The sequence below is a fragment of the Sander lucioperca genome, chromosome 20 (assembly GCF_008315115.2).
Source record: "Sander lucioperca isolate FBNREF2018 chromosome 20, SLUC_FBN_1.2, whole genome shotgun sequence".
Taxonomy (NCBI): Eukaryota; Metazoa; Chordata; class Actinopteri; order Perciformes; family Percidae; genus Sander; species Sander lucioperca.
In genome coordinates, this window is record NC_050192.1 from 13205354 (window position 1) to 13233145 (window position 27792).

A 27792-nucleotide genomic window follows, 5' to 3' on the forward strand; every position below is an offset into this window, starting at 1 on the left:
CACACTCTACAGTTGTTTTAAAGTGTATTTGACTTGTCAGCTTTCACTGTTAGACCTTGAAAATAAGTAACCCTCACAAGGATTGAACCCACAACTGCTATGTTCTTCCAAGCAGCATTGTATTACTCTGAGCCATCGGATCTGGCATGCATTGGGAATGTTTTAGAGCATATTTGTGTTTTTCACTTTAACTGTTAGCCCTTAAAATTAAACACACCTCATAAGGGTTGAACCCACAATTGCTACAGTCTTCCTACCAGTGTGCTTCCACACTGAGCTATCTGATCCAACATACTCTACACTCTACTCTGTTTTACAGCGTATTTGACTTGTTCGCTTTCACTGTTAGACCTTGAAAATAAATACCCCTTGTGAGGACTGACCTCACAATTGCTGGGATCTTCCAACCAGCACTCTTCCATGTTGAGCCACCCAATCTCACACCCTTTCCAAATGTTTTAGAGCATATTTGAGGTTTTCGCTCTAACTGTTAGACCTTAAAATTAAACACACCTTGCAAGGATTGAACTCTCAACTCATACGGTCTCCCAACCAGCATTCTTCCACACTGAGCCATCCAATCTGACTCACTCTGCAGTTGTTTTCTACAGTTGTTTTAGACTGTATTTGACTTGTTTGCTTTCACTGTTAGACCTTAAAATTAAACACACCTCATGAGGATTGAAGCCACAGGTGCCATGTTCTTCCAAATATTACTCTGAGCCATCGGATCTGACACACAAATGTTTTAGAGTGTATTTGAGTTTTTCACTTTAACTGTTGGACCTTAAAATTAAACACACCTTGTGAGGATTGAACCCCCAACTGCTGTAGTCTCCCAACCAGAGTTCTTCCACGCTATGACTTTTTTATCACTTTGTTCAACATACTATACTATGGCTTTTTTCGACAAATTATACTCTGGCTTTTTTATCACTTTTTTCAACATACTATACTTCAGCTTTTTTATAATTGTTTTTGAAATACTATACTACGGCTTTTTTTCAACATAATATACTTTGGCTTTTTTTCACTTTTTTCAACATACTATAATATGGATTTTTTATGACTGTTTCGACATACTATTTTATGTTTTTTTTTTCGACATACTATACTATTGCTTTTTTCGTTTTTTTCGACATACTATACCATGGCTTTTTTGACATATTATACTATGACTTTTTATCACTTTTTTCGGCATACTCTACTATGACTTTTTATCACTTTTTTCGGCATACTCTACTATGGCTTTTTTCACTTTTTTCAACATACTATACTATGACTTTTTTCGGCACACTATACTATGACTTTTTATTACTTTTTTCGATATACTATAATGTGTCTTTTTTCAACATACTATTCTATATTTTTATCACTTTTATCTACATACTATACTATGACTGTTTCGACATATTATTTAATGTGTTTTTTCGACATACTATACTATGACTTTTTTTTACATACTATGGCTTTTTTATCACTTTTTTTGACATACTATACTATGACTTTTTTTTTTTTTTACTTTTTTCGACATACTTTTTTTTCAGACGGTCACATCCATGTTACTTTTCCTCTGCTCTCCTTTTTTCCTCCTGCAGCTGTCTCATTTCAATCTAACATACATCACCCAATCCTGTGGCTAATTCTGAGCTGTGGAGGGTTTTGTTCCAGTCAATCACAGCTGCTTCTCATTACTTTGATCCCCAGTCCAACATACAATGTCCCAACCAATCAACAAAACACATGACATTCACAAAGCCATGCAAATAATAACTGTTAAAACATGCAACACATCAACCAATAAAACCAAATGTAATGTACACAAACACTGATAAAATTCAAACAATAAACCAAAACATGCAATGTTGCGATCAAGATCAAAAGCTGCTTAAAGTCTCATTATTACCCATATCCATACAGTGTGCCAGTCACCACCCGCTGTGTCGATGCATTTTATTTTGATAGTACAGCCGATGTAGTTTAGTTTGCATATGCATCCTTGATCAGATGAGTTAACTATATCTACTTTCTGATTTACAGTCACAGCCCAAGATAGTGTACTGCTTCCTACACATATCTAAGCCCAATATCAGACCCACCACAATAAAGTAACCTTTTAGCAGCATTTCATGTTTTGCATGCACACAGTCCTCTTAGTGATTATGTTATGTTCAACTTTGCACCATGCTCAGTTGCACCTCACACAGGATCTTTTTATCACATGGTGGAGTTTCGACTTGGCAAATGCCTGGTCAGAAGTTCCTTTTCACCATAAATCTGACAAAGTCACAGTGACAAAACACTGTTACGCATCTTCTGAAATGCAGCAGTTGAAAGAAACATGAGATTTCATGCTATACAAAAAAGCACTGACTGGCTGTCTAAGCCACAGAGACTAAAAGCATATAGCATGCTGCTATTCATTGCAACAGAAGAACCACAGAGCATGGAGAAGGGGGCACCATGTATCACCATAACAGGCTCTTCAATGTCCTTCTCTGGAGGAAGATTCCCTCCCCTGCCTAGGAGGACTCACCTTCGTACATCTGCTGTGATTGTTTGTAAATGATGGCAGCATTGATTTTAGCCTCACATGGGATTTTCTGTGTCTAGGCAATTTGTTTGAAGGGAAGGAGGTAAAATGGGGGAATTGGCAGTAATGGAGGTGGAAACGGGAGAGATGAAAGCCTCCCACACAGAGACAACTGTACAGTGTGCACGCAAGCTCGTTTTAAAGCTCAAACAAAAAGCACACAGACATAAAAAAGCCCTTTCTCTTCTTGTTCTGAAACACCATAACAGAAAATAATTGATATGCTTTTACAAACTGTACAGGGAATAAGCGATAGCAGAGAAACCTTGACAGAAACCAATACTGCATATATTGCTGTGAAACAAAGAATACCCATCCATACAGAAAAGAAAAAAAACTTTGTATAGTAAAACCTGTATTGTAAGATGATAAAATGGGTATGTAACAATTCAGATTATAAATAAAAAACACTATATTGGGTATGTGAAGGACCAAATAATACTGCAATTGTTGTTAAATGGCATGTGGCTATACTGCCACCTGCTGATTAAAATCACACATCATATTTATTTGCAGGCTCTGAGAGAGCTCAAAAAGTCAGAAGAGAATAAAATAATGATTGAATGACTTCTCCACTAATTAAAAATTAAACAAGAAGCCTAGGCAATATGAAATAATGTCTTTAAAAAAAGTACTTCCTGAACACTAAATACTGGTTTATAGAAATAGCAGTAGTACCTAAAGGTGGATTACATATTTTCCAACATATAGGAAAGTTTCATGATTTCGCTTGAGTTTAGAAAATGTTTAAAAAAATGTTTTGTTGGATGGACACGCCCACTGTGTTGAAAGAAACACCTGTAATTGGCTAATCAAAAATTAACTAAAACTCAACCAATGAGACGATATAGATTGTTGTACTCTGTTTAATGGTTTTGCAGCCTGACACAGAAATTAGCATACATACATGTATTATTCAGCAATCCAACCCTGGCCTCATCATTCAAATATTACATTTTCACTTTCAGAAAACATTTGTTTCAATAGGAAGTTGTCATCCAGGTTATATGGCTTTAATTGGTGCAGCTAGAACTCATACTTCAATTGTCTATGCACATGATTCTAATGAGGATGACAATTTAAATTAAGATTAAGCAAGCATTCTCTATACCTGTCATACAGCACCGTTGAAGATCTAAAAAACAAATCTAAAAAAGTATACATGATTGTGAAGATAAGCTTGTTTAAAATGTGATATGCTGTGCTCCAAGAAAGAAAATGGAGTGACATATGTTCATTAAATCTATATGCAGTCACACATCCTTCTCTGCTCATTTCAAACCAAAAAGTTATTATTATACAGTTCTTTACATATTAATTGCTTGGACATCTGAGATATTTATAGTGCTTGTAAAATAACATTTCCCCATTCTATAAGTTAAATTCTACTTTGGTACTGTGTGTTTAGTTCATTTCAACTCCAAACAGGATACAGTGATTACAACATAAAGAAAGTTGAATGATAGAAGAGAAACAGGACATAATGTAGCAGTGGAATAACTGGTTTTCCCATTCATTAAACAACTTTAAAGTAACTTTTTGTGAATTATTTTGTTTGTATCTGAACACAGTGTGTGCAGAACTTAATCATGTCATCCAACAATCAGCATCTGTCGTCTTGGCTTTTGCTTTGAGATGAAAGCCTGGATTTGGCAGAGCACATTTCCAATCTTATTTACAGATATGGCCAATGCAGGAGTCCTGCACAGTTCACTGCTGTGTTGTTCAATAAGAGATGAAATCCATAACCCTAACCCTAACCCTAACAGCTACACATGTTTATTATTTATTTAATTTTAGATTATTTTTCTATCAGGGCCAACAACCAATGCTTTTTTTTTGTGAAAAACAACTTCCTGTTTTGTGTTGCAACAGAACAGATGCATGATGTAGGATCTTAACCAATGACAATCCGTGTAGAGAATGTTTGGCGGTGAAGACTGGCTCTCTTGTGTCCACACATTTACTTCCCAGAGTCTATTATATACATGTCACTTGTGGAAGGGCTTACATTTCCAATCCCACAATGCACAGGGCCAGCAGCACCAAAGATGCAAGGCTTAGAGTTGGCGTGATCATTGATGCTTTACCTGAGGAAGCAGAAACAATATGAGACAAATCGAGAAAGAGGAGAAAAAGCATTTTTTATATTCATATTTTAGCCTTACCTTTAATGCTAATCTTCCTGATTGGGCCATCCCCCCCTTCATAACGGCCGCGTACCATCAGCTCATAGTCTCCAAACTGAGGCATGGGAAAGTCCATGAAGTGCCAGCCAGTGACGTAGACTTTCCCATAGTAGTAGCCTGTCTTTCTGAACATCACCTTGAAATCATAAAGCACGGGAGATTTAGACTTAGATCTAGGTATTAACAGGCTTAATAGATAGCTTTACAAAGTTTTACACACCCACCTTGTAGTACAGTGGGAAGGAAATATTGCCAAACCAGTCATACTGGATATGATCCCACCACACATACAACCACTGTCCTGTCCAGGTAACATAGCGCCACATCCTGGGAGGCTCTGGTGGTGCTGTAGACAAAACAAAATGATCCATTAAGACCACATCTATACAATAATTCTTGTAGGTCCCTATTGTGCATAGATTGTGAGTAATTGGTCTTACGTGGCCTCTTTGTGAACATCTCACAGTGTTCACCGGGGGGTCCGAGGCCGGCTCCATTGAAAGCACGGACCTCAATGAGGTAGTGCGAGTCTGGCAGCATGTTCTCCAACCTGGTCTGGTTGACTGTGGCTGCAACAAATATACGGTTTGCTCCCGGCTCTGGATCATCATATTTCCTCCAGTATTTGACCTGGTTAGCAAGGAACAAGATTTTTTTAAATGAAATGTTTCTCAGTTTGTTGATCAGATAACACTCTCTCTTAATCATTGGATAAAGAGAGAGTTTTCTGTACACTGCTAGGTAACATTGACATTTCGGCCGAAATACATTGAGAGTGTGCTAGAAAGAATTGTTACAATGAAAGTGCTCATATTATGCTTTTTGGCTTTTTCCCTTTCCTTTATTGTGTTATATATCTTTTTTGTGCATGTTATAGGTTTACAAAATGAAAAAGCACAAAGTCCACCCCAAAGGGACTTACCATCTCCAACAGAAAACACTGTTCACAAACTGCTCCAAACAGCTCTATTGTAGTCCAGCCTTTACTTCCGTGACAAAAGTGCGTCACTTTGTAACACACGTTATAATGCTCGCCTAGCTGCTATCATGGCACACCCTCATACTCTGCTTCTGACTGGCTTGTAGTCCTTACCTAGGTACTGCGCATGTGCGACTCCCAACAAAAATTGAACAGAAGTGGGATGCCTCACTCTGCTAAAACAGAGAGCTCAACACACAGGGTAAAAAGAGGAGCTGCAGCAATGTGTAGTACAACAAAAATATGGTGTTTTTAAACCATGTATTGTAAACCTATTCTGATATAACCTCTAAATACAATATGTAACCTGAAAATGAGCATAATATGAGCACTTTAAGTCATTGGCTGTCCCTAAACAGCAACATGATCAGTTTATATTCTATTATAGTATGTGTACACTTTAAGTTAAGTTTTTGAGACAGAAATCTTCAGTATGGAACTTGTACAGTAAAAGCTCTGTACCTGGTATCCCTCAATGTACTGCTGCAGGCCTGTACCAGTGTCGACCACAGGCAACCACCAGACCAGAGCTTCAGTGGAGGACACCGGTCTGGCATAGACGTCTGTCGGAGACTCCACAGGTACTGGAGCAGTCAGACAAATGGATGAGAATAAGAAAAAAAGTTTGTCAACTGAACTTTAAAGCTGTAGTGCACAGTTTTTGTCTGCCCCATGTGGAATTCTAAGTAATGACAACAACACTGTTGCATCCACGTGACGCAAGCCATCAGTGATCGCGCACCACCTCCACCCCTCCTCCACACAGTTGCTAGTAGCCAAGGAGGACACGGAGGATTGAAAAAACATGATGGACTCTTTAGAAGAGGTAATTATCTTCACTTGAGCTTCTGCATGCGAAAGTGGCCAGACTGTTTCCTAAACATAGCCATACTGAGAACTACAGAGAGAGTTTTGTTGAGCAGATAGGCTTAATTATCTTTGTATGAACTCATTTGGCAATGGCTTGAATGTAACAGACGCACATTAATATAAAATAGTTGCGCACTATAGCTTTAAGTTCTGTGTCGCACCCTTTATTTGACCTAGGAGATTTAAGATCCCCAAACTAAAACCAAACAAAAAAAGAATCCTCACCATCTCTTGGGTAGTAGATGACCTTAGTGAGGCTGTATGGTCCGTCTCCTTTGACATTAAACGACTTGATCTTCACCTGAAACTCTCTGACCTGGAAATCTTCATCAGTGGGAATGAAGTAGGAGTCCCTGTGAACGTAACGCCTCGTTTCGGGGTCCGAAATGGTCTCGTACCACCAGTCGTAAGCATCGTGAGGCTTAAATGCCACAATGTAGCCAAACTTTTTTCCGTAGAAATACCACGGCTGCACGGGCTAAGGGGTCAGGAGTGGTAAAGTAAAAAAAAAATAAACATCTCTTAGATTTTGGTAACATAGGAATGTTTGCAAGTATTTTTGGTACACGATAAAATGACATTAGGGGTTACTAACATTCCATGTGATGACGATCTCGCCATTTCTACCTCCATAACCCGCCACATCAGTGGGAGAAATAACTGGAGCTGAGAAGAAAAAAGGTTATTAGGGTTGTTGTTTTTGAACCCCTCTCCTGACCTGTCCTGACTGAAATATATGTCAGATATTAGTATTCTTTCCTTACAAGCATCCCAGGTTTTTATCTTGAGGGAGGGGATGCTGGCCTCTCCGGAGCCGTACTCATTGGTGGCGATGATCCTGAACTGATATTCCATCCAGGCGTACAGGTCTGTCACTTCTGCCCTCTCCGCATTGCCGTCAAGAAAGGTTGGACCTGAAGAAGAAATAAATAGCAAGTCAAATTAAATTGTGCATAAGAATTGTGTTTCATTTACTCTCTCTTGTTTTGGTGCAAGTAGATTTCACTTGCAGGTTGAAGCAATCAGATCAGAAAAGGTCAGAATGCTGGATTCAGAGTGAGTTGCCCCCTAGCTAGCAGTGATCAGTACACACTGGTGCTGGCATCCTTCCAGTCATCTTCATTCAGGGCCCAGAAGTGTCTGGTTTGAATGGTGTAGGAGTGAATGGGGCTGTTGTGCTCGGCTCCTTTAGTCCACAACAGCTTCACCCACGTGTCCCCGATCTCCTCCACCCGGATCACACCGGGAGGCCCAGGAACACCTGGATCAGGGAGGAAAGGCACATGGAAAGAAGTTTCATATTGTGATGGTCTGCTCAGTAGGGCTGTCCTTAACTAAAGATATCTTAGTCGACTAACACTTATTTGATTTTGTCGACTAATCGATTAGTTGATTTTCTGTAAAACTGAGTTTCTCCACGAAGACTTTTAATCTTTTGTTTACCAGAGATGTGCTTATACGTTTCTCAGAAATAATTCATTAAGGATAAAAAAACCATAAAAAATTACTAATCGACTAAAGACATCTTAGTCGAGTAAGACCAAAACGACCGATTAGTCGACTAATCGACTAAGAGGGGGCAGACCTACTGCTCAGCTTATTTTTCTATTGTACACTTGCTCAGCATATCAACCAAACAACTAAGATGTAATTAAAAATAGGCTTCTATAATCATTTGAGGCAAAGCATGCTGGGACTGACCTACAATCTTGAGGTCAGCGTATGCAGTATCGCTGTCCACCACTGTCTGAGCCGTGCAGTGATAGCGACCTTCGTGCCAAATCTGGACATTCTTTATTCTCAGGTCACCGCTGCCATCTTCACTCTGAACAACAGGAAGATTACAGAGGAAGGGAGTGAGTGGCAGAGCTGTATATCTGTCATTAGCTGACAATCCAATGAGGCTAGAATGAACCATCACCCTACCATATCGCGTTCGTAGTGTTGCCACTCAGAGTCAAAGTCGATGACCCTGAAGTCTATGGACCAGATGAATGTGATGTCCAGCATGGGGTCGTATGAAGCGGCACACCTAAGAATCACCTCATCCCCAACCTTTACCTCAGTGTCTTCGGGTGGTTCTGTGATGCTGGTAGCCTCTAGGGAAAAAGAGAAACAAGAAAACTGTAAATGTTTTTCTGTATTTGAATATGTACACACAAATATGCAAATGTTCACGGACCTGTGATGGTGAGATAGCCAGAGCTGTTGGCCTTTCCTTTGTCATTCTCAGCAAAGCAGGTGTACACGCCCTCATCATTGGTGGTGGCATTGAGGATCTCCAGACTCCCATCAAACATGATGGAAATGCTAAAAATGAGTACAGTTATTTATTCTTTTGAGCATTTTTAGGCCTTTATTTTCATAGGACAGATGAAGACATTAAATGGGAGAGAGAGGGGGAATGACATGCAGCAAAGGGCCGCAGGTCAGAGTCAAACCCACGGCCGCTGCGTCGAGGAGTAAACCTCTACATATGTGCGCCCTTTCTACCAACTGAGCTAACCCAGCCACAAGTACAGTTATTTAAGCTAAGCTGCTTGACAGTGGATGGGTGATGCATACTGTATGGTACGGATGTCTAGTACACTGTTTAATGCTAATGTTGACTGACCGGGAATTGTTGAAGAGGAGCTCTTTCCCCTTTTTCCAGGTGTACCGCGGCCTAGGAGCAGCTCGGGGTTTACACTCGATCACCACGCGGCCGTCTTTTGCTCCAAGAAGCTGCTTCCTTACAGGGTTGAACTCGAATGTAGGAGCACAGGCTGAGCGGAGAATATAAAGTGAGAATACATCTTCTAGCAAGAATGAATTAATATTCAATAAGTCAGTGTGAGCACTGTTTCTTGAGACGACTCACAGATGACTCGCAGCTCAGCGTTGGCGTATTTGATGCCCCAGTAGTTCTCAGCGATACACTGGTACATTCCTGAGTCATCAAAAGTGAGACTGGAAAACTTCAACTCCCCCTTCCCATACTGGAAAAACACACACATGACCCAAAAGCTAAGTTTTCCCCCCAATTTGTTCAAAGGCAGATGACAAAATGACTTTTTTTTATATTTTTACCATATATCCATCTTTGTACCAGCGGATGAAAGGGAAGGGCTTCCCTGATGCCACACAGCGCATGGTGTGCTCTGAGCCGATGTCGATCTGAGTGTTGTTGATGGTTTCCGCCCACTCTGGAGCAGCTGAACAAACAAAACATAAAGGCATAAATATAATTATATGCGACCCAATATGCACAACAGATGTGCCATGTGTTGCATTATTGCTATCCAAAATACTTACTTTTGTGTTGTCTCATAAAAAAAAAAAAAAACACTGGCGGATTCAACTATAAGAAATAATCTTTATACTAAGAGTACACACTCTCTCTCTCTCTCTCTCTCTCTCTCTCTCTCTCTCTGTCTCTCTCTGTGTCTCTCTCTCTCTCTCTCTCTCTCTCTCTCTCTCTCTCTCTCTCTCTCTCTATATATATATATATATATATATATATATATATATATATACTGTATATACACACTCACATACATGCTAGAGTGCACTCTACATTCTAACATTGGTTAAAGGACACTCTCCAATGAAATCACTTACACTCCACGTACAGCCAGGCCTTGTGCCAATCCTTTCCTTTAGTGTTGATGGCTTCACACTCATATCCTCCTACATCTTCGTACTGTACATTGTACAGATGAAGCACAGCTCCTGATTCACTGATCTCATGGTTTGGTGGAAGGTCTGTGTGGTCCACCTTCCTCCAAACAATATGAGGGATGGGGCTGAAAAGACAGAGAAACTAAACCAGTGCCTATGTGAAAGCATCTATCTCATAAAAACTTATCCTTCATTATTTCAGAACATGGGGCAAACACAAAAATGAAAACGTACTTTCCCAGAGCAAAACACTCCATTGTAATATTAGAGGCCAGCATGGCAGTAGTATCTGGAAACTTCACCCTGATGTCTGCTGGGTATTTTCTCTCCTCACCTAAGGCAAAAAAAATGTAAATCCTAAATGTTCAATGCTGCAGATCAGAAACATGACGAGATATTGTGTATCTTTTTCTGTAATTGTTTTGTTCCTAAATAGAATTACAGAAAATACAACTTTCAATAAATGTTTAGAAGAGGTATATGTTTTTTTTTCACAGCTAGTATCTGCTAACCATCGTCAGGGGGTAAGGGGATGAGGGGAATGAACTTGGAGAAGACGCTCTTCCCGGTGACGGGGCTGGAAACAAAACAGGAGTAGTTTCCTGCATCCTGAGCTTCCACTTTGGAGATGTATAGGTTCCCCGTCTTCTGGGAGACAAACCGTCGGCGGTCTGTGTGCAGGAAAACCGGGAACTCATTGAAGATCCAGCGGTAGGTCACCTCCTCTGAAAAGGAAAAGACAAGAGGGACAAGTTGTTATTGTTATCTTAACAAGAATGGCTTTATGAGACATAAAGACCTGTACGTACGTGGCCAGGCTTTTGGAGGGGCACACAGCAGAACAGCCCCCTGTCCTTCTTTGACATACACTGGGTCTCTTTCCTCCTGGGGAAACTCCTCCACAACTACACGATACGCAGATGAGGGGAACAAAAAAAAGGTTAAACAGGAATTGTAAATGACAACAAAACGGACAACAGAAGGGAAATTGTGACATCCATGTTTCTTCTGTGACATCAAGGAAAGATTTGAAAAACTACTACTACTACTACTACTACTACTGCCCTGGTGCGCCAGTAGGCTTCACATGCTCACATCCAAACTTGACCCTGGCCTCCTTGCTGATGACGGTGCCATAGATATTCCTGGCAACGCAGACGTACGTCCCAGCGTGTTTCTTCTGTCTGGGGTTGGTGATAACCAGGTTCCCCCCCACGAGGCTGTAGTGTTCGTCTGGCTGCTCCATCAGCTTGATTTCCCAGTTATCACGGCGCCACCTAGCAGTAATACAAAACAATTCTATATAAGATATCGACCCATGGGCGCCCGGATAAGCTCAGTTGGTAGAGGGGGCGCCCATATATAGAGGTTTACTCCTCGACGCAGCAGCCGCGGGTTCGACTCCGACCTGCGGCCCTTTGCTGCATGTCATTCCCCCTCTCTCTCCTCTTTCATGTCTTCAGCTGTCCTATCAAAATAAAGGCCGAAAATTCCCAAAAAATTATGTTTAAAAAAAAAAAAGGATATCATGACAGAACTTAAAACTAACTACTGTATGAAAATCTTCTTAAGTGTGTGTCACCTGTATGAGGCAGGTGGGTTCGCTCGTGCCCTGCAGTTCATGGAGATTCTCCCATCGGGGGAGTCTTCACTGTGCACCACATCCACAGGCTCCTCCTCAAAGATGGGGCCATATCCAGTGGCATCATCTGACAAATTTTACATAACAATTAGACGTACTGATTTAAAATCACTCATGAAACATTGTGATTGTATAAATAGGGCATGCTGCACATCGCATTTTTGTCCCGACTCTTTTGGACAACAATTCCGAAAAACTCACCTCCAAAAATTCTAGGCTCGCCAAATAGGACCGCCACTGCAAAGCAGAAACATGGTCATGTCAGCTAATGGCGTGCAGGATTTACACTTGACTTAATTTAAGAGGGTAAATGGTATATTTTCAGGCACCACTCTTCCTCTTACCTGTGAGGGAGACTGAGGAGGAGAGGGCCAGCAGCAGTAAAGCAGCGGAAGCCATGGCGGTCAACAAACCGACTTGTTGCAGCCACGTGAGTTAGGCGGATGGGCACAGGGACACAAAGAAGAAGTCGATGGACAGGACATAAACTGGTGAGGGCTGAGTAAGAGACAAAAAGAAAGAGGCTGTCAAAAACAGAATTACTGTTTCTTTTTTTTAACATCATAAGTATTTTGTTTAACATGATCTTCTCTCATTGTGTATTTTAAAAACAAAAATCCAGACTGATGACTCTGCATGATTTTCCACACCAGAAACAGAGTGCAGAGCTAGCTGGAATCCTCCCTGTGTATATAAATGATTCAGGATGTGAATGACTCAGCAAAGCACTGCAAATAGTCATTCGGAGTGTGTGCACATCCACGAGAGCGTGCACCTGCAGAGACACACAGGCCTGTACTGTGTGTGTGTGTGTGTGTGTTCGCACGCTGACACACACTGACACACTAGAGCCGTCTATGAACAAAACACAAGGTAGCACTGCAGTACCTAGACAGCTCCTGCTGCGCCGTCACACATGCTTACACATCACTTCTGCAGGATGAAATAGCAGCACTGCTGTGAGCAACTGCAGTGTTTCTACTCTCACTGTCAAACAGGACATACTGGGAGAGACAGAGATATTAAGAGAGAGAAAAGATTGGGGGAGGAACATAGAGATACAAAGCAGGGTGAACCCAGGATTGATAAAGATGAACGGGATGGAATGAAGTGGGGGAGGATTAATCTTTCTATGTACACTTGTAAAGCTTCCAGTGGAGAACTTTAGTGTACAGTATGTTCAAGCTTAACATGTTAGGGAAAGGAAGCTTTTGTTCCATAAAATAAGCATCCCATTGCAAACAGTTTAAATTAGGGATGCACAGATCCAACAGGCCAAATCGGTATCTGCACTGATACTGACTTTATTAATTGGATTGAGTGTCATTGCCCATTGCCCATGATGGAACTGATCGCTATTAAATACACTTTCTTTAAGTAATTACAAAATACAGTGTTTCCATTTGCAGATACAATTTTTAACACTACAGCTATCCCTGGCGCCATGGCACCAAACATTAAAATTATCCCAATGAATTCCACATATACAGATTTTAAATTTGGGAAAAAGACGTCACTGGTTCGGTTAGCTACTCTGTATTGGATTGATTTAAATCTGTATTAGGACAGAAAATGTTCTATCGGTGCGCCCTTGAAGTAAATTAAGTGATTTCAGATAGTATATGTTGTAAAAGAATGGTAGTCAATACTCAAGTGTGTGAATTTAGGTATAAGTATATGGAAGGCATTCACGTCAGCATTCCAAGGGACTGATTTTGGTCAGAATGAGTTATAGTATCAGAAGCTCATTCTAAGCCATGCAACTCATTTGAGTTGTGGTGGCAAAAGCATCCAAGATGCAGGTATGAAGGGCAGTTGGTATTGTTTACTATATAGCTGAGTTGTCTTAGGGTTCATGTTCACTGATGAGGATACACTATAGCTGGAGGAACATGTTTACTCCAAAATGCATCACAGACCAAGGAACTAAGCCTTGCGCCAAACAGCAAGCTTAAAGCTCAGGCTTCATCTAATAATAATCTTCCTATAATGTCACAGGCGAAGGGGGTGTGATCAGAGACAGGAAATCAAGAGGAAATCATGAAAACAGCAATCTTACCTTAGAAATGTTTAGATGTGTGTAATTCTGGGAAATAAAAGTCATATTGTGATATTATAAAAAAAAAAAAATGACACTACTGTATGTGTTTTCGGGTAAGTTGTTTGGGTAAATGTGACCATCTAGAGTAGCCACCATCTGACAACAAATGCCTGCTTACGTATCCCACAGTCAGCTACGTAGCAGCTATTGCAGACAGTCTCACAGTCCTTTGCTGAGTCATTGTGGGTGTGAGAAGAATAAGAAGGCACAATGTACGAAGAAAAATGGGCCTCCTCCCATGTGCCTCAGCAGCCACAAGGCAATGGAGAGAGAGAAAGAGAGAGAGAGATACACCCAGTATACAGCACATCCATATGCAGAGACTGCAGCACTGACTCCTCATGTGCACTCTTGATGACTCAACACTAATATCACAACAGTATACCGGCAGTTGGCAGCATCTATCCTGCATCTGCACAGCTATATGCCTTCAAACGGTTTATCTTTCACATAATGTAAGAGCAGCAAAAAGTGAGGGCTCTTCTGCATCTGTAAGGTGTGGGGGGGGTATCATACTAACAGTGTTGCATCACAGGTCAAATTCAAATCAATCAATAAACTTGAATGCACAAGCTTCCACAACACTTTCATTAACAGCTTCATCACAGCAGTTGCAGCAATCTGTTCCATCACCAATAAATTCATCAGAGAGTGTTTTCATGGGTTGCCCCTGGCCATAATCCGATCACAGATCCTCTTTGGACAGACAAATTTAGGTCAGCACATGTATTAAGCCCAGTGTCTTAGTGACTGCCTGAATAACCATGTTTGCTGTGTGTGTTTTATGGCTACACAAAATCATTAAATTCAAAGTCATGTTTGAATTCAACAAGAGGACATCCCAGTGAGGTTGTTTTAATCTGGAGTTTTGTGGTTTAGTGGTGAGTTGATTAAAGTGGGTTGTGCCAGTTCTGGATTTCTATTGTGTGTCACAAGAGCTGGAATATGTTAAAAAAAAAAAAAAAAAAAACATGAAATAAAATCTGGCCTCATGTTGAAAATGTGAGGAAAAAATTAATAAACCATCTTGCAGGCATGATAGTTTGCTTCATCTTTTTGACATCTAAAAGAGGGGTGGCTTAATTGTTCTTGGACTCTCATCGAATTGCATTTTTCTGTTACAGCCAAGGGGATTAATTGATATACTGATGATACAAATATTTGACTAAATGATCAAGTTAATATTGTAGACTTAATAGCTACAGCTTTTATAGCCAGTACAGTACACAAAACAGTACAGTACAGTACAATTTTTAAACAGAACAGTGGTTTTATGTATTTATAAAGGAGTTGTCCTTTGGCCCATGAAGGACAGTTTGCCCTTTTAACCAAATAGATGCCATGGTGCATCCTGCATCTTACTGCGCCCTTGACGCATACAGTGTCCCACTTTCACCTTGCGTCTCCTCCCTGCATCCACAGAGACACACTTTCTTATCTAAAGTGCAGAGTGAGAAGCTAAAGCAACCTTTTATCAAACACCGCTCACTTCCTCGCGGTCATTAAAAAAAAACCCACCTGCCTCTCTAAAAGTAAGCTAACTGCGCAGCCCCTTACATCACTTCACCCCATGACGCCTGAGCGGCACCGGTAATTCACTGCTCTGCATTGCGGTACTCTTGTGCTGGTCCATTTCAGTTCTACAGCGCCCAACACATTCCAGTTTATTCTCACTCAGTTCAGACACAAGAGCCAGTTAGATCATGCACACACTCGCATGTGGTGTCGTTCTTACCTTTGAGGGAGAATGGGAAATTTCAGTACACTGTCCGAATCGCACACCTGGACCCGAAACGCATCGGCCCAAAGCCCACCCGCAGCCGGAGCGTCCCGTTCACATGAACTTTTCTATTGGAGGAAAGCGGCTGAGTGACACCCCTGGATGGCAGTGAGGATGTCGCTGCGATTGGTCAATGAGAGAAGGCGAATGGGAGGGATGTGGGCATCATGCTGATGCGCATCCCAGATAAGGCTTTATGGAAAATCACTTAAACTGTTGTTTTTTTTTTGTTGTTTTTTTCAAATAAACAGCATAGAATATTATTGGATTACTTCAATACCAATTATATGATTAAAAAAACCACACCAGCAAATTCAACAATTAGTAGGCCTAACTGTACCCATAAACTCCATAGGTCTTAACATGAATGTTAAGGTGTATTTAAATAATTAGGATGTAGGACAATATGACTAGAAAAGGTGCCTTTAGTCAATATAGTCCGTATCTTATTTCCCACCATGTGCTGTGCATCAAAAATGACTCTCAGATCAATCTATTATTTATGAGGGATACCAGACACCATGAGGGAATGAAATATGATTTGATCCTCTACAATGTGACTGTTTTGGATAAAGAGGGTTAAAGATGCACTTGGCCATTAAACACTTTTACACTTAGCATATATTACATATATTTATTTATGATTTCTTACTTTTTAAATGTATGTTCTTATTTTGACTGTTATTCTAGTTACTAATCATTGCACATGTATGAGCATGTGACAACTAAAAATCTTGAAATTTGAAATGGGTCATTTTAATTTGCATCTTAGTTAGCCGTCATAAGTTTTACATTCGGAAAGACACCATTTGGAAAAGTACAGTAAAGCTCTTCCAGTATGAGAATAAAAGAGATGCCACAGCTCATGTGCACATACAGTACACGAGATGTATGATAAATAATCCATGGAGGATACATTTTTGGTGGTTTATCTTTGTGGTGTTATTTGACAAATAATAAATTATCATTTTCCTACACTAGATGGAGCTACCCACACACTTTTGCATCATGCATGACAAAGAAAAACAACTGATTTGAAACCTGAAACCAACATTTATTTCATATTTTTTAAACTTCATTTAAAATACAAAATATTTTCCAATATTATAGAGTAAACCATTTCGACAGCCTTTCATGCTTCTCATGTAGCTTCAACATTAACCAGAATGTCATATTATATCATATACTGTATATCTTACTGTATGTTCACCAGTCACTACATTATTTTCAGGGTATTCACACTCCAATGTGCCAGTCCGTTTATCAGTCCATGCCGGCCATTCTTCTGTATGCTCCAAAATACATTTTTTTTTTTTTTAGTTTTTAGTTGTTTTTTTTTTAGGTGCACACTCTTAAAAGCATGTGTCAGTTTCATCTGATGTCTAGTTTGGTACATCATGCTGCGTTCAGATACCAGATGCTGTCGTAAACTAGATGCACAGATGTATTTTAACACAGCACATCCTGTTTAAGTTTGTGCCTTTTTATAAAAAATACAGAAAAGGTGCATGAACTGTCAGAGACAGAAACAATACAGGTGTCACAAGAGCTCAGTCACAAGTTAAATAATCTCCTTTGATACCTGATAGGCTAAACATTTGAGCTAGCAAATTCACCTGACAAGTTTAAAAAAAAAAAGAAAGAAAGAAATGAAAGAAATTTCACAGCAAATGAAAAGAGTGAAAACTGTAAATAGTCTCATCTCACACAACGCCCTCCTACCCATAATGCAGTGGGGCTGATTGTGGTCGAGCCCTCACCCCTGACCTCAACGCGTCTGCTCTCAAGTCAAGCCATTATTTACAAAGTACAACAAAAATATCTACAAGTGGAAAGCGGACACATTGCAACCTAAAAACTTGATGCAAGTTATGATAAACCTAAGACGTGGAAATGTTCTCTGGAAGAAGAAAAAAAGCTCTTGTATCTCAGACACATCAGAATTATAGACTGTTATACATGGAAAAGCGATATTATACATCACGCACGCTGTAACGCAGTAGCATGCATGTGCCCCACACACACACACACACACACACACACACACACACACACACACACACACACACACACACACACACACACACAGGAATAGAAAACTCACTAAGTGCTGCCCTCAGAACGTGACAACATACACAGATATAAGGTTAAATGCATAAACCAAAGTCACCAGTGTGTTTTACCATTTGCAGTGAAACAAGCAATATTTTCATCCACATACACACTTGCTTCCACATTCAGTATCATTACGCATATTTTTCCGACCCCTTCATTTCTAAGTGCTACCAGTGACAGAAAGTCCCGTTTGAATAGTAGTCTATGCCAGATGGTGATTCTGGTTGCCGTAGGCTGTTACCTGGTGAGTAGGTTGGCAGTAAATAAGTGCTGCTGAAGCAGCGGCTCCTCCTCAAGACGAATGTGTTCCGAGGAGCATGTTTGAAATGAATACATGAAGACATCTCATGAGGTGTAAATGCTTTGAACTCAGGTTCCCTACACATTTTAATATTCCACACATTTCCTTTCATTCTTAGATGGATGGTATGATTTGGCGGTCTGTTTGCATACCATATGGGCTGATAATTACTGGTGATGATTGTCAACAAGGCCATAACAATCTATAGCTGAAAATTATTCCTCGCAACTAATGCCATGTCATTTTTTAAATAGCTTTCAGCCCTGTGTAGGAACCCTGGACCCTAAAGTGAGACTCAAAGAGGGTATTTTAAGTCAATAAGCCCACATGGATGTTTCACAAACTGTTTTAAAGACTTGGTGACAATACAATATAGCTCAAACTAAAAGGCCTTAGTTTGAACACGCCCTTAGGAACACATACTGAAACAGAGCTTATTTTTCCAAGTTGTCTATTGAGTAATATGGGGTGGTAGATCCCTGGTCTGTCCTGTGTATGAAGAGGGATGTAACTCCATGGATCTAAGTCACTGTTCTCTACGAAGGCACTAGAAACCGTGCTGAGAGGTTCTTGATCATCAAAATCTAAACATCCAGAAACTAAAAGTGGGTACCACTTAACCCTGTTCAGGTGCATCTATTGTATGTAACGGCATCATTTTTCTCTTTTTTTTCCTGACATTACATAGGTGGAAATGCTATTGGAGACAATGTTGGGGTAGCTTTGACAATACCACGATTGCCTAAAGGAAGGCGTGCACAGTGGCCACGATTTGGGGGGGGGTGGACGCACTTAACAATGACACTGGATCGATCAATCACAGCTGTGTTCAGTTAGTGCTCAGTAGCCAGAAGCATAAGCTTGGTGTAAAGTAACAGATTGGGAGTGAAAGCAAAAAAATAAAGAAATACAAGCAAAGAACAAGTTTGACAAACCGTGAGGCTAAAAACTTTTTTTGATATAAATGTGGGACTTTTGGTTGGCTGGCTGGTGACCGAACGCTGAGTTCAAAGTGTTTCCAAGGTTTCCAATAACTACAAATGGACAACCCTGGCCTTAAAACATAGCTTTCTTCTTATTCTTTTACATACACAGTTCATCTGTCTCAACAAGACATATGCTAGCCTCTACTTTGAGTCACACATTTCACAGCAGTATCCACTAAAGACCCTGCAGGACTTTTTTCCTCTATATAACATACGCCATTTAACACTTTGACTGGCAACAAACAAGAGGAATACCCAGTCGCTAGTAGACGTGCACCATATACAGCCTCAACCACAGCTCACCTCTGCAACACGAGGGTGGTAAAATGCTGAATAGAATCATGATTTACTCCATGCATGTGACGAACGTGATTCAATGCATATTTGTCTGCCTGCGGGTCATGTACTGTACTTTGATAAAATATATATATTTGGATTATGTGGATACATCATGTTTATGAATGTTTGCAAAGGAGATGAAATGGCACTAACACACACACACTTCTGCTCAGTCTAAGTGGTAAAACTCCCTAGTACATTCCTTCTGCTTTTCTATATTGCTTCCTCTTTCCTTCCCTCTTCTCGGAGTCCTCACATCCTTCCTTTCATTGGTTATGGGGGATGCGGTGTCGGTCTTTGCCACGTTGTGTGTGTGTGTGTAGATCAGAGGAAGTCACAGTGTGACAGGGGCTGGCGATGTGGAGATGAGGGCGTGTCAGCAGTCTTGATGACAGGTAGCCATGGCGAGGGGCCACCGGAGTGACAGCCACCATGGTAAAAGTAGGTGTCCACGAATGTCACCTTAGCAACTGTCACCACAGATATGGTCACATTTGCCAGGGTGACAAGGAGTGGCCGCAGCAAACCGTCGCAGCCATGCCACGGGCCCTCCGTTAGACAAACGAGTTCATGGCGTTGACAGGCGACGGGGCCTCCGAACTCTCGTTGCCTTCGTGTGTGTCTTTCTCTTTCTTGCCGCTGTACTGGCCGATGAAGGAGCCGTCTTCATTGAACTGTCCGTCCCCGCCCTCCCCGTAGTCCACCAGGCTGTCATCGCTCTCGTCGCGGCGCACCGTCCCGTTGGATGGTGTCCGGCTGCCCTTCAGCGGCTTGTGGTCCTCTGTGTCACTATAAAGGGCAGGGAAAGGTGAGAAGGAAGGTTACTGAGACAACACTTCATGCAGTCTGTTAAACTTTTTTTCTGCAGTGGTCAGAAACCCTGTCATCGCACAGAGGACAGGCCATTACCCAAGCATTAGCCTTTTACATGAGTAATCTGGCTTTTCCAATGCACAAATACCACATATGACAGAAGATACTGCTGTTGTGTTATGTACAAAGTATGGTACAGATGTGCTGGGAGAGCAACATTAAGTTGACATAAACATATGGACAACTGCTCATTAAATTATAATGCACAGTAACAATAGAATGGCTGAAACAATACATTTCATGGTACTTGTACAGTGGAGCAGCTCAGCTACATCTATAGTATTGTATAGTACTTTCTAAAGTGTTAGTGCTGTTTTAAGTCTGGGTGCTGTTAAGGTTTAGGGTTGGTGACCACTGCTAAAGATTCTGCAAATGCGTGCTGTTCAGTCTCTTGCAATACTTTTTGGTAATGAAATCAATCAATATGCTTTTAGTTTACATGCAGTAATAAAAAATGCACTCTTATTTTCAGTCTTTTCCCCCCCAATATAAAGCCTGTTTTCATCTCGTCTAAAAACATCCTATTCCAGTATATAGGCAAGCTCTACAAACTGATTCCAATACATTTCAACTCTATTTGCAAGCTCAATGCATTTGTACTTTTTAAAAAAAAATTAAGCAAGCTCATTTTTTATGTTTAATTTGAGTGTTAGGGTTGTAACAGTTGTTATGATGTTGACTATTTCAGTCAGTATGATGACATAGTAAACCAGATCAGTTGATGTTATTTCTCCTTGCTTTAGGTTTCACTCAAGTCAGAGACATGGCTTGATGTGTTTTATAGAATTGCATGCTGATTTTACCGCATCTCGTCTTACCTTTCCATAGACCTAAACCCGCCATAAAACAGATAAGAATGGAAGGACACATGAAAAGCAATTCATGAGCCACAATGTCTTTTATGCACAGACAAGACAGAAGCATGCATATGGAAACATTTGAAGCACAATGACATCCATGTTAGGTTAAAATATACATTTCACTGATAACAACTACTTTGTTTCAACTTTTAGACCTCTAAAATCCTGAGGAGCCTTAAAAGGTACAATGTGAAGCAATTTACATGTATTGATCGTTTTGTATTGGAAATGTATAAACGGATTGTAACGTAACTTAAAAACTGAGACCTTCCCCAACTTTGTTGGTTGCCTAGCCTGTGAAATCCATAGGATGTGAAGTTTATGCGCGTTCCGAATGCCTCGACTCTCTTTAGCTCCCATACAGCGCCAACATTGTGCTACATTAGCTAACGTTAGCTTAGAAATGGAGTCCGCTAAGGACCGCTAACAAACGACAGACACCCACCACAACACAAAGTCCAAAACAAAGTCCACGTAGGCACAACATTTCTTTTGTGACCAACATTGGGGAAAAACGAAGGTTAACAATGGCAGGGCCTTTCGATTCATTGAGATACCTTTGTTTGGTTTTGTGGGTCAAAACGGACCCAGAGCTGGCTTTCTTCCCATTGGACTGGTAGACTAACATTAATGCAAAGCTTGTGAAATATATTGTAATAGTGTGGTTTTAGCTAGCTAATGTTAACTTGCTTGCTAATGACGACAAATTGCTAGATAGCTAACAGCTAACAACACAAAGTGCTGATTTTTGTCTTGCCTCTATGGAATGTTTGGTAATGGAGTCTAGTGGAGAGAGTGTCTCTGCAGCCTGGTAAAATGTTCTACATACAAACAGTCAAGTCACGAGATAATTAATGAGAAAAGAAAAGACATTTCATACACTATTGTATGCTGTGATTCTGAGCCATGTCTTTTCTTTTCCATCGCTCACCTGTACTCTCCAAATGTACCATCATCCTCCTTCATAGGCTGGATCTCTGGGTCTTGGTGAGCATCTTCTTTCTCTTTCACTGTAGATTTAAAAATAAATAAATAAATAAAAAAAATTGTATTTTAAAATTTCCACGTGAATAGGTCTGAAATTACAGTAATGTGTGCATTACCTGGGTATTTGCCACCCTTGTTCCTCTTGATGAAGCACACTATGAGAAGGACCAAGATGAGGAGAGCGATGGCACACATCAGTCCAATAAACCAGCCCTGGGTGGCAATGTCTACCTGTCGGCTGGGTACAGCTAGACACACACATGCACAGAAAGGAGAAGGGAAAGATGGAGACAAACAGTTACCGTGACTGTCAGTCCAAATCTCAATCCAGGCTGTTAAAATAATGGAATTGATTTTTGTCATGCTGTGCAACACTGAGAATAAAATAGGCTGTAAACACAGAAATGAAAATTTCAAATGGATTAATATGCAATGATTGTTTAGGCACTGTAAACACAAAAAAAAAAAACTAAACAGTAAAACAATGGACCTCTTAGTGATGATTTTAAGTGACATGCATCAGACCGACTGTTGATGGCAACTTCTAACATGCTTGTACACCAGACTAGAAAACTAACTACCTTACATTCATGTCTGAATGTAGTATTGTATGTCTGATAATGAGATAGTGCTGTAACAGAAAAGGGATGAGAAAAATGAGACAAAAATGAAACACAAAGACCGTCTATCCTGAGGCATGCCGCCTCACCTGGCACCGCAACCAACACTTCGTCTGTGCTGTGAACCGTCGGGTCAGCTGGGTCTCTAGCTACCACTCGCACCTTATAGGATGTCCCCGGCTTTAAACCTTTTATCATATGCCAGTGTGAACCATTTACCAACTCCCTTTTCCAGTCCTCTTTACCTGGAATTGTTGAAGTGGATGGAGAGGAATTAGATTCAGGGAGCCTTTGGGTAGAATAATTATTGGATGGCATTTAAACATCAGTTTTGATGGTTATGGATCAAACTGATTCAATTATAAAAAAGCCAATCAATACATGCACTCATGTTTTTGAGATGACTGCAAATACAAAGCAAAGCCTTACTGTTTTCTACAACATATTCCACATATACATTCTTATGGTGTCCAAAGTAATCCCAACTGATCACTGCACCGTCCTCCAACGTGGACGTGTTAACTTTGCCAAACGCAGGGCCTACAGGCGGCACTAAGCACACAAGAGAGAAAAAAGAAATCAAGGGCTTTAATTCCAGAATGTATAAATTTCACAAAGTCCTTACAATGAAATAAAACCTTTCCAATACTGGTAGTAAACGTACAAGGGGGCAAGTAGAAATAACCTTAAAAAGAAATAAACATCATACAATATGCCAGTGTTTAGGATAAAGCTGGTGCCTATAAATGAACTAAACCAGAAAGAAATGCATCAGCTACTGTAACCTGAGCCACCAAATTCAAGAATTAAAAAGAAACTCCATTTCTGTTCCACCAGTTTGAAGATTAGATAACAAAAAAAAGTACAACTGACCAGAGCCTCAATTTACAAGCATTTGGCTGTTGGCCGTCTGTCCCACCTCAGTTTAAGATAAATGTCCCACTATACAAAACAATACATGGCAACACCGTTTCTATTATATGACAAAAGTAATTTGAGCGCAGTGTCAGATCCTGCCACAACATAGAAACAGGTCAGTTATATAGTTGCGGAAAAATGGCCATCTCAGTGAGGACTTATATTAGTCCTCCTAAAACAAGTCAAACAAAAGTCAGGTGAGAGAATTTCCTATTAATAGAACTGATATTTTAAAGAGTTGTTTTTGCTGAGATGGACCATTTGTTTTGCAGGGCAGATAATACGTGAAGATATTTGGGGAGGTAGAAGGGGATACAGGGAGTGCTTGTACCCTTGTGAAACGGGGGGTGCGGAGACTGAGTGATGGGGGAGGTTGGGTGAGGGGGCTCTGTAGGGCCTGAAAGAACATGGAAAAGAGTGAGACAACACACATACACAACACAGTAGATAGTTTACAGTGAACGGCAAGGCCACCGTTTTACAGAAAAACTTGCTACTGACATGCCGAGTTAAAAACATGTTGCAACATCTCTCAATCCTGAGATTCAGGGAGGAGTTACGCACCTGGTTCAGCATCCAAACAAATGAAATCACAGCACTGCAGCATGCATATTTTCAAAATCAAATTCTAGTCATTTATATACAAACACACACACACACAATAAATCGGTTCATAGCATCAGCCGGTATATTAAGTATGCGTTAGTACTGGACTGAAACATTCACAAGCATCATGCGTAAGACTTCAAATGAAAATATGTTCATTTGAAGAGGGCAAATGCAAGAGGTAAAGACTGCAAGCACAGTTAATTCTAAAAACCCAGTACTTTAACCTATGTTGCAGTAAGTGCAACCTATTCTCCCAGAACAGGACGCAAGCATGGTTTGCTTGCAGACGCCATGGAAGTCATTAAATCCTATTTATTCACTTTCACATTCTAAGACATGCTAACTTAGCAACATGCAGAGATAATTTAACCAAAGACAATTTCTACGCTAAGCTCTTTTTCCGTGTCTAATATCTGATGGTATGAATAACATGCAGGTGCTTCCAGTGGCAAACTTGGGTTACCTTTGCCCATCTCTACAGTGGGCTGAGTACGAGCTTTAGACAGAAGAAAAAAGAGAAAGAGATAGAGGGGATATAAATTGAGGAATCCAGTAGGACCTCATGCTTGTGCACTTAAGCTCACAGGAATCCCTAATATATGTCAGAGCACTGTGATTCTGACCCTTGCACTCCTTAATATGTTATATAACAGGACTTTGGCCTTTTCCTCCTATTGTGCTTGTAATTTGCTACAGATGAAGCTAAATGGCTAAAATAACTCACTTGTGTCCATGGCTGTGAAGGCTTCCTCTGTGATGATGGGGCCAGAGCCCTTTATTGTCTTTGCACTCATGTAAAACTTGTAGAGCATGCTAGAGTTCAGGTTGCCCAGGGTAATGGTGGTCTCGTTGGCAAGGAAGTTGATTACCTTGACAGGCCCCAGTTCATTGGTGTTGTTGACTACAGAGAGGAAATTGAAAGGAATGCACAACATGGTTTTCCATTTGCACAAATGCCACATAATACTGAGTAGAACACAACAGGCAGCTGGTAAGCCTACCTGGTTGGTATTTTAGTGTGTATCCAGTGAGGCGTCCATTGTTGTTCATTGGTGGTCCCCATTCCAGAGTGAGAGAGTCCAAACCAGGGTTTACGACATTCAGAAAAGAAGGAGGCCCTGGGACTGAAAACAAAACCAGAACCACAGTCAGGGTCTGGACATTGCACAGGACCATTCATGGGCAATATGTACATTTTATAGTGTAAGAACATAAGATGGTTGTTGTGGAGCAGAACATGGACCTGCATGATTGTTAGGGGACTTTCACATTGTTGATAGGGTGTTCCATGAGGTTTCAAGGGTGTAACGAAAGGGTTGTAGGGGGTTCCAGGTAGTTTTAGGGCATTACAAGGAGGTTGGTATGGCATTCAATTGCTAGGGTGTAGCTTCAGGTTTGCTAGGTTGTTTGGGATTTCTATCGACATGCTTGGTGGTTGCTAGGGTAGGTTAGGAGGTAACTGTGGTGATTCTGTGTGGTTTTCAACAAGTACTACAAGGTTGTTGTCACAGAAGTAGTACTAATAATGCTAGTTGCAGCAACCATAGTATTTATAGTAGGTATCAAAAGGCAGATACAACACAATAGAGGTTCTAATGTATTCAAAGCCTGGTTTAGTGCAGTTGTGGTCATTATTTAATATTTGGAGGTAGTTTCAAGAAAATATATGCATAATGCTTTAGGCCTGCAGAACAACCACATCAGCCAACGTCAGCCATACACACCTCCCTCAGGTGTCTCAAATGTCTTGCTGGGGCTAGGAGGCCCTTCTCCTTTGATATTAAGGACCCTGATGGTGAGGTTGTAGAGGCTGTAAGGCTGGAGGCCTGGCAGACGTCCCTCGCTACGATTCCCACTGAACGTCAAAACCTGCTCCTGCTGCTCTGTGTCCTCTGTCTCATGCAAGCCACGAATGCGTCGGAAGTATACCTAAGAAGAAACACACCAGGAGTTCATTCTTGTATTAGCCTGATGTGCACTATAGTTCTGTTATTTCCTCATGAACATGGTGAGGGCACCATGCACACATGCAGATTGGCCTATGGTAAAAAGCCTGGCTTTAGAGAGCCTTACAAACAGAAACTGTTTTGTAATGTCAACTTCCAGGTAATGTGATCAGACTAGTTCCAGCTTGGCTAAAGAGCCTTGTGATCATGCCTTTAAAACACAGGCCAAATAAAGCACAGATCACATCAATTTACACTATAAAAAAATTGTTATATTCAAGGTCCTGAAAATGAATGTACATGACATTAACCTACTCTGAATGATCAAATAGGACCCCAGACAGGTAATGTATTTTATAGCAAATGAAATACAGTTTTTTGGAAGTTGTCTGATTTCTGGGGGTCTGTTTCAATAATTTTATTTACATGCCTTTTATAATGAAAGCAAACAGTGAAAGTGCCTCTTTTACTATGAAGCCACAGCTATGGGTCAAATGTGTTTATTAGCTTATTTTCAGTGCAGTTTGAAAGCACATGTTGCACTAATACTGCGCAGATTCTTAAGATTTATAAAAGGTCTGAGCTAAATATTTTGAGATGAATTTAACACGTGACTTCACAGTGCAGCAGTATTGAGGGGCGACTGGAATTTTGGATAAAACACAGTTTCAGTTTGGTTGGTAGATTGTGACAATGACCAGTTTATCAGGAGGGTTTTTTAGTAGCAACTTAGAGTGAGACTTATTTAAAGCCACTTTATAAAACTAAATTACCTGAACATAAGCCTTAGTTAATGAATTACACCTGGCTTAAATGGTAATATTGCTTTATTAAACACCCCTCCGCACGCAAATGTTTGGCTTGACATGTTAAGGCACCTAACATTTAACATGTTTGAGGATGTGCAGCTACACACTATGTGTAAGAAAACTCTGTAACAAACTAACAAAAGGTTTATGCACTTTCAACCAGCATATCTCAACACACATCCTTTAGCACAGATTTTACAGACTAAACAAAAGCACTGCCTATGTACTGTATACACACACTGCAAAATGCCTGCCTCCTTATCAATTATCCAATGAGGTGTAGACACATAGATGGCCAACCTCTGAGGAAGTTGTTCCTGCAACACATGCCAAAATAAACCACTGGGTGTTCAATGTTTTCACTTTTGATGGAATATGTTCTCTCAGAGAGGCAGCTAAATTATGGCTTTTTTCCATCCATCCATCCATCTTCTTCCGCTTATCCGGTAACGGGTCGCGGGGGTAGCAGCTCCAGCAGGAGACCCCAAACTTCCCTTTCCCGAGCCACATTAACCAGCTCCGACTGGGGGATCCCGAGGCGTTCCCAGGCCAGGTTGGAGATATAATCCCTCCACCTAGTCCTGGGTCTTCCCCGAGGCCTCCTCCCAGCTGGAC

The 27792-nt window shown here is 40.7% G+C and overlaps 2 protein-coding genes and 1 long non-coding RNA gene across 24 annotated transcripts in view; all 3 read right to left on the minus strand.

Annotated features, from left to right (window-relative positions):
• Positions 1-3441: 3441 nt before the first annotated feature.
• LOC116039817 lies at positions 3442-4341 on the minus strand. The gene is made up of 2 exons (XR_004102517.2): positions 4177-4341; positions 3442-4128 (listed from the first exon to the last, which is right to left on the minus strand). It is a non-coding gene; the product is annotated as an uncharacterized LOC116039817 (long non-coding RNA).
• Positions 4342-4425: 84 nt separating this feature from the next.
• On the minus strand, positions 4426-15924 carry cntn1b (contactin 1b). Of its 3 annotated transcripts, none has more exons than XM_031284877.2 (24): positions 15770-15924; positions 12278-12421; positions 12135-12170; positions 11874-12000; positions 11387-11568; positions 11101-11196; positions 10804-11016; positions 10526-10625; positions 10232-10416; positions 9701-9825; positions 9492-9609; positions 9246-9396; positions 8814-8941; positions 8558-8730; positions 8333-8456; positions 7725-7892; positions 7396-7545; positions 7227-7297; positions 6857-7109; positions 6224-6345; positions 5223-5412; positions 5007-5128; positions 4762-4918; positions 4426-4683 (listed from the first exon to the last, which is right to left on the minus strand). In XM_031284877.2, exons 2-24 carry the CDS (start codon positions 12330-12332, stop codon positions 4601-4603), a joined length of 3129 nt encoding a protein of 1042 aa, XP_031140737.1. In that variant the 5' UTR covers positions 12333-12421; positions 15770-15924; the 3' UTR covers positions 4426-4600. The 3 variants fall into 3 exon arrangements, with proteins under 3 accessions (XP_031140737.1, XP_035852083.1, XP_031140738.1); XM_035996190.1 differs by having other exon boundaries at positions 12278-12374; positions 15771-15902; XM_031284878.2 differs by having other exon boundaries at positions 12278-12431; positions 15770-15889.
• Positions 15925-17143: 1219 nt separating this feature from the next.
• The window catches only part of nrcama (neuronal cell adhesion molecule a), a 60766-nt gene continuing 50117 nt past the window's right edge, over positions 17144-27792 (minus strand). For 8 of the 20 annotated variants that reach the window (XM_031284823.2, XM_031284820.2, XM_031284821.2 and 5 more), the window contains 11 exons: positions 26147-26351; positions 25424-25546; positions 25147-25323; positions 24886-24918; positions 24145-24210; positions 23325-23447; positions 22985-23140; positions 22392-22523; positions 22220-22298; positions 21247-21258; positions 17144-20344 (listed from right to left, as the gene is read on the minus strand). In XM_031284823.2, coding sequence (XP_031140683.1) covers positions 20110-20344; positions 21247-21258; positions 22220-22298; positions 22392-22523; positions 22985-23140; positions 23325-23447; positions 24145-24210; positions 24886-24918; positions 25147-25323; positions 25424-25546; positions 26147-26351 — 1341 coding nt within the window. In that variant the 3' untranslated portion in view covers positions 17144-20109. The remainder of the gene's footprint in view (positions 20345-21246; positions 21259-22219; positions 22299-22391; positions 22524-22984; positions 23141-23324; positions 23448-24144; positions 24211-24885; positions 24919-25146; positions 25324-25423; positions 25547-26146; positions 26352-27792) is intronic. The other 12 variants (XM_031284832.2, XM_031284833.2, XM_031284827.2 and 9 more) reach the window with 7 other exon arrangements.

What these genes read in the sequence shown, in the direction of transcription:
- cntn1b (XM_031284877.2), bottom strand. Translation starts at nt 12,332, where the DNA reads ATGGCTTCCGCTGCTTTACTGCTGCTGGCCCTCTCCTCCTCAGTCTCC. An exon ending in CTCCTCAGTCTCCCTCACAG is followed by an intron (nt 12,171 to 12,277) that starts GTAAGAGGAAGA and finishes TCTGCTTTGCAG; the next exon opens with TGGCGGTCCTATTTGGCGAG. An exon ending in AGATCGTCATCACATGGAAT is followed by an intron (nt 7,110 to 7,226) that starts GTTAGTAACCCC and finishes CTGACCCCTTAG; the next exon opens with CCCGTGCAGCCGTGGTATTT.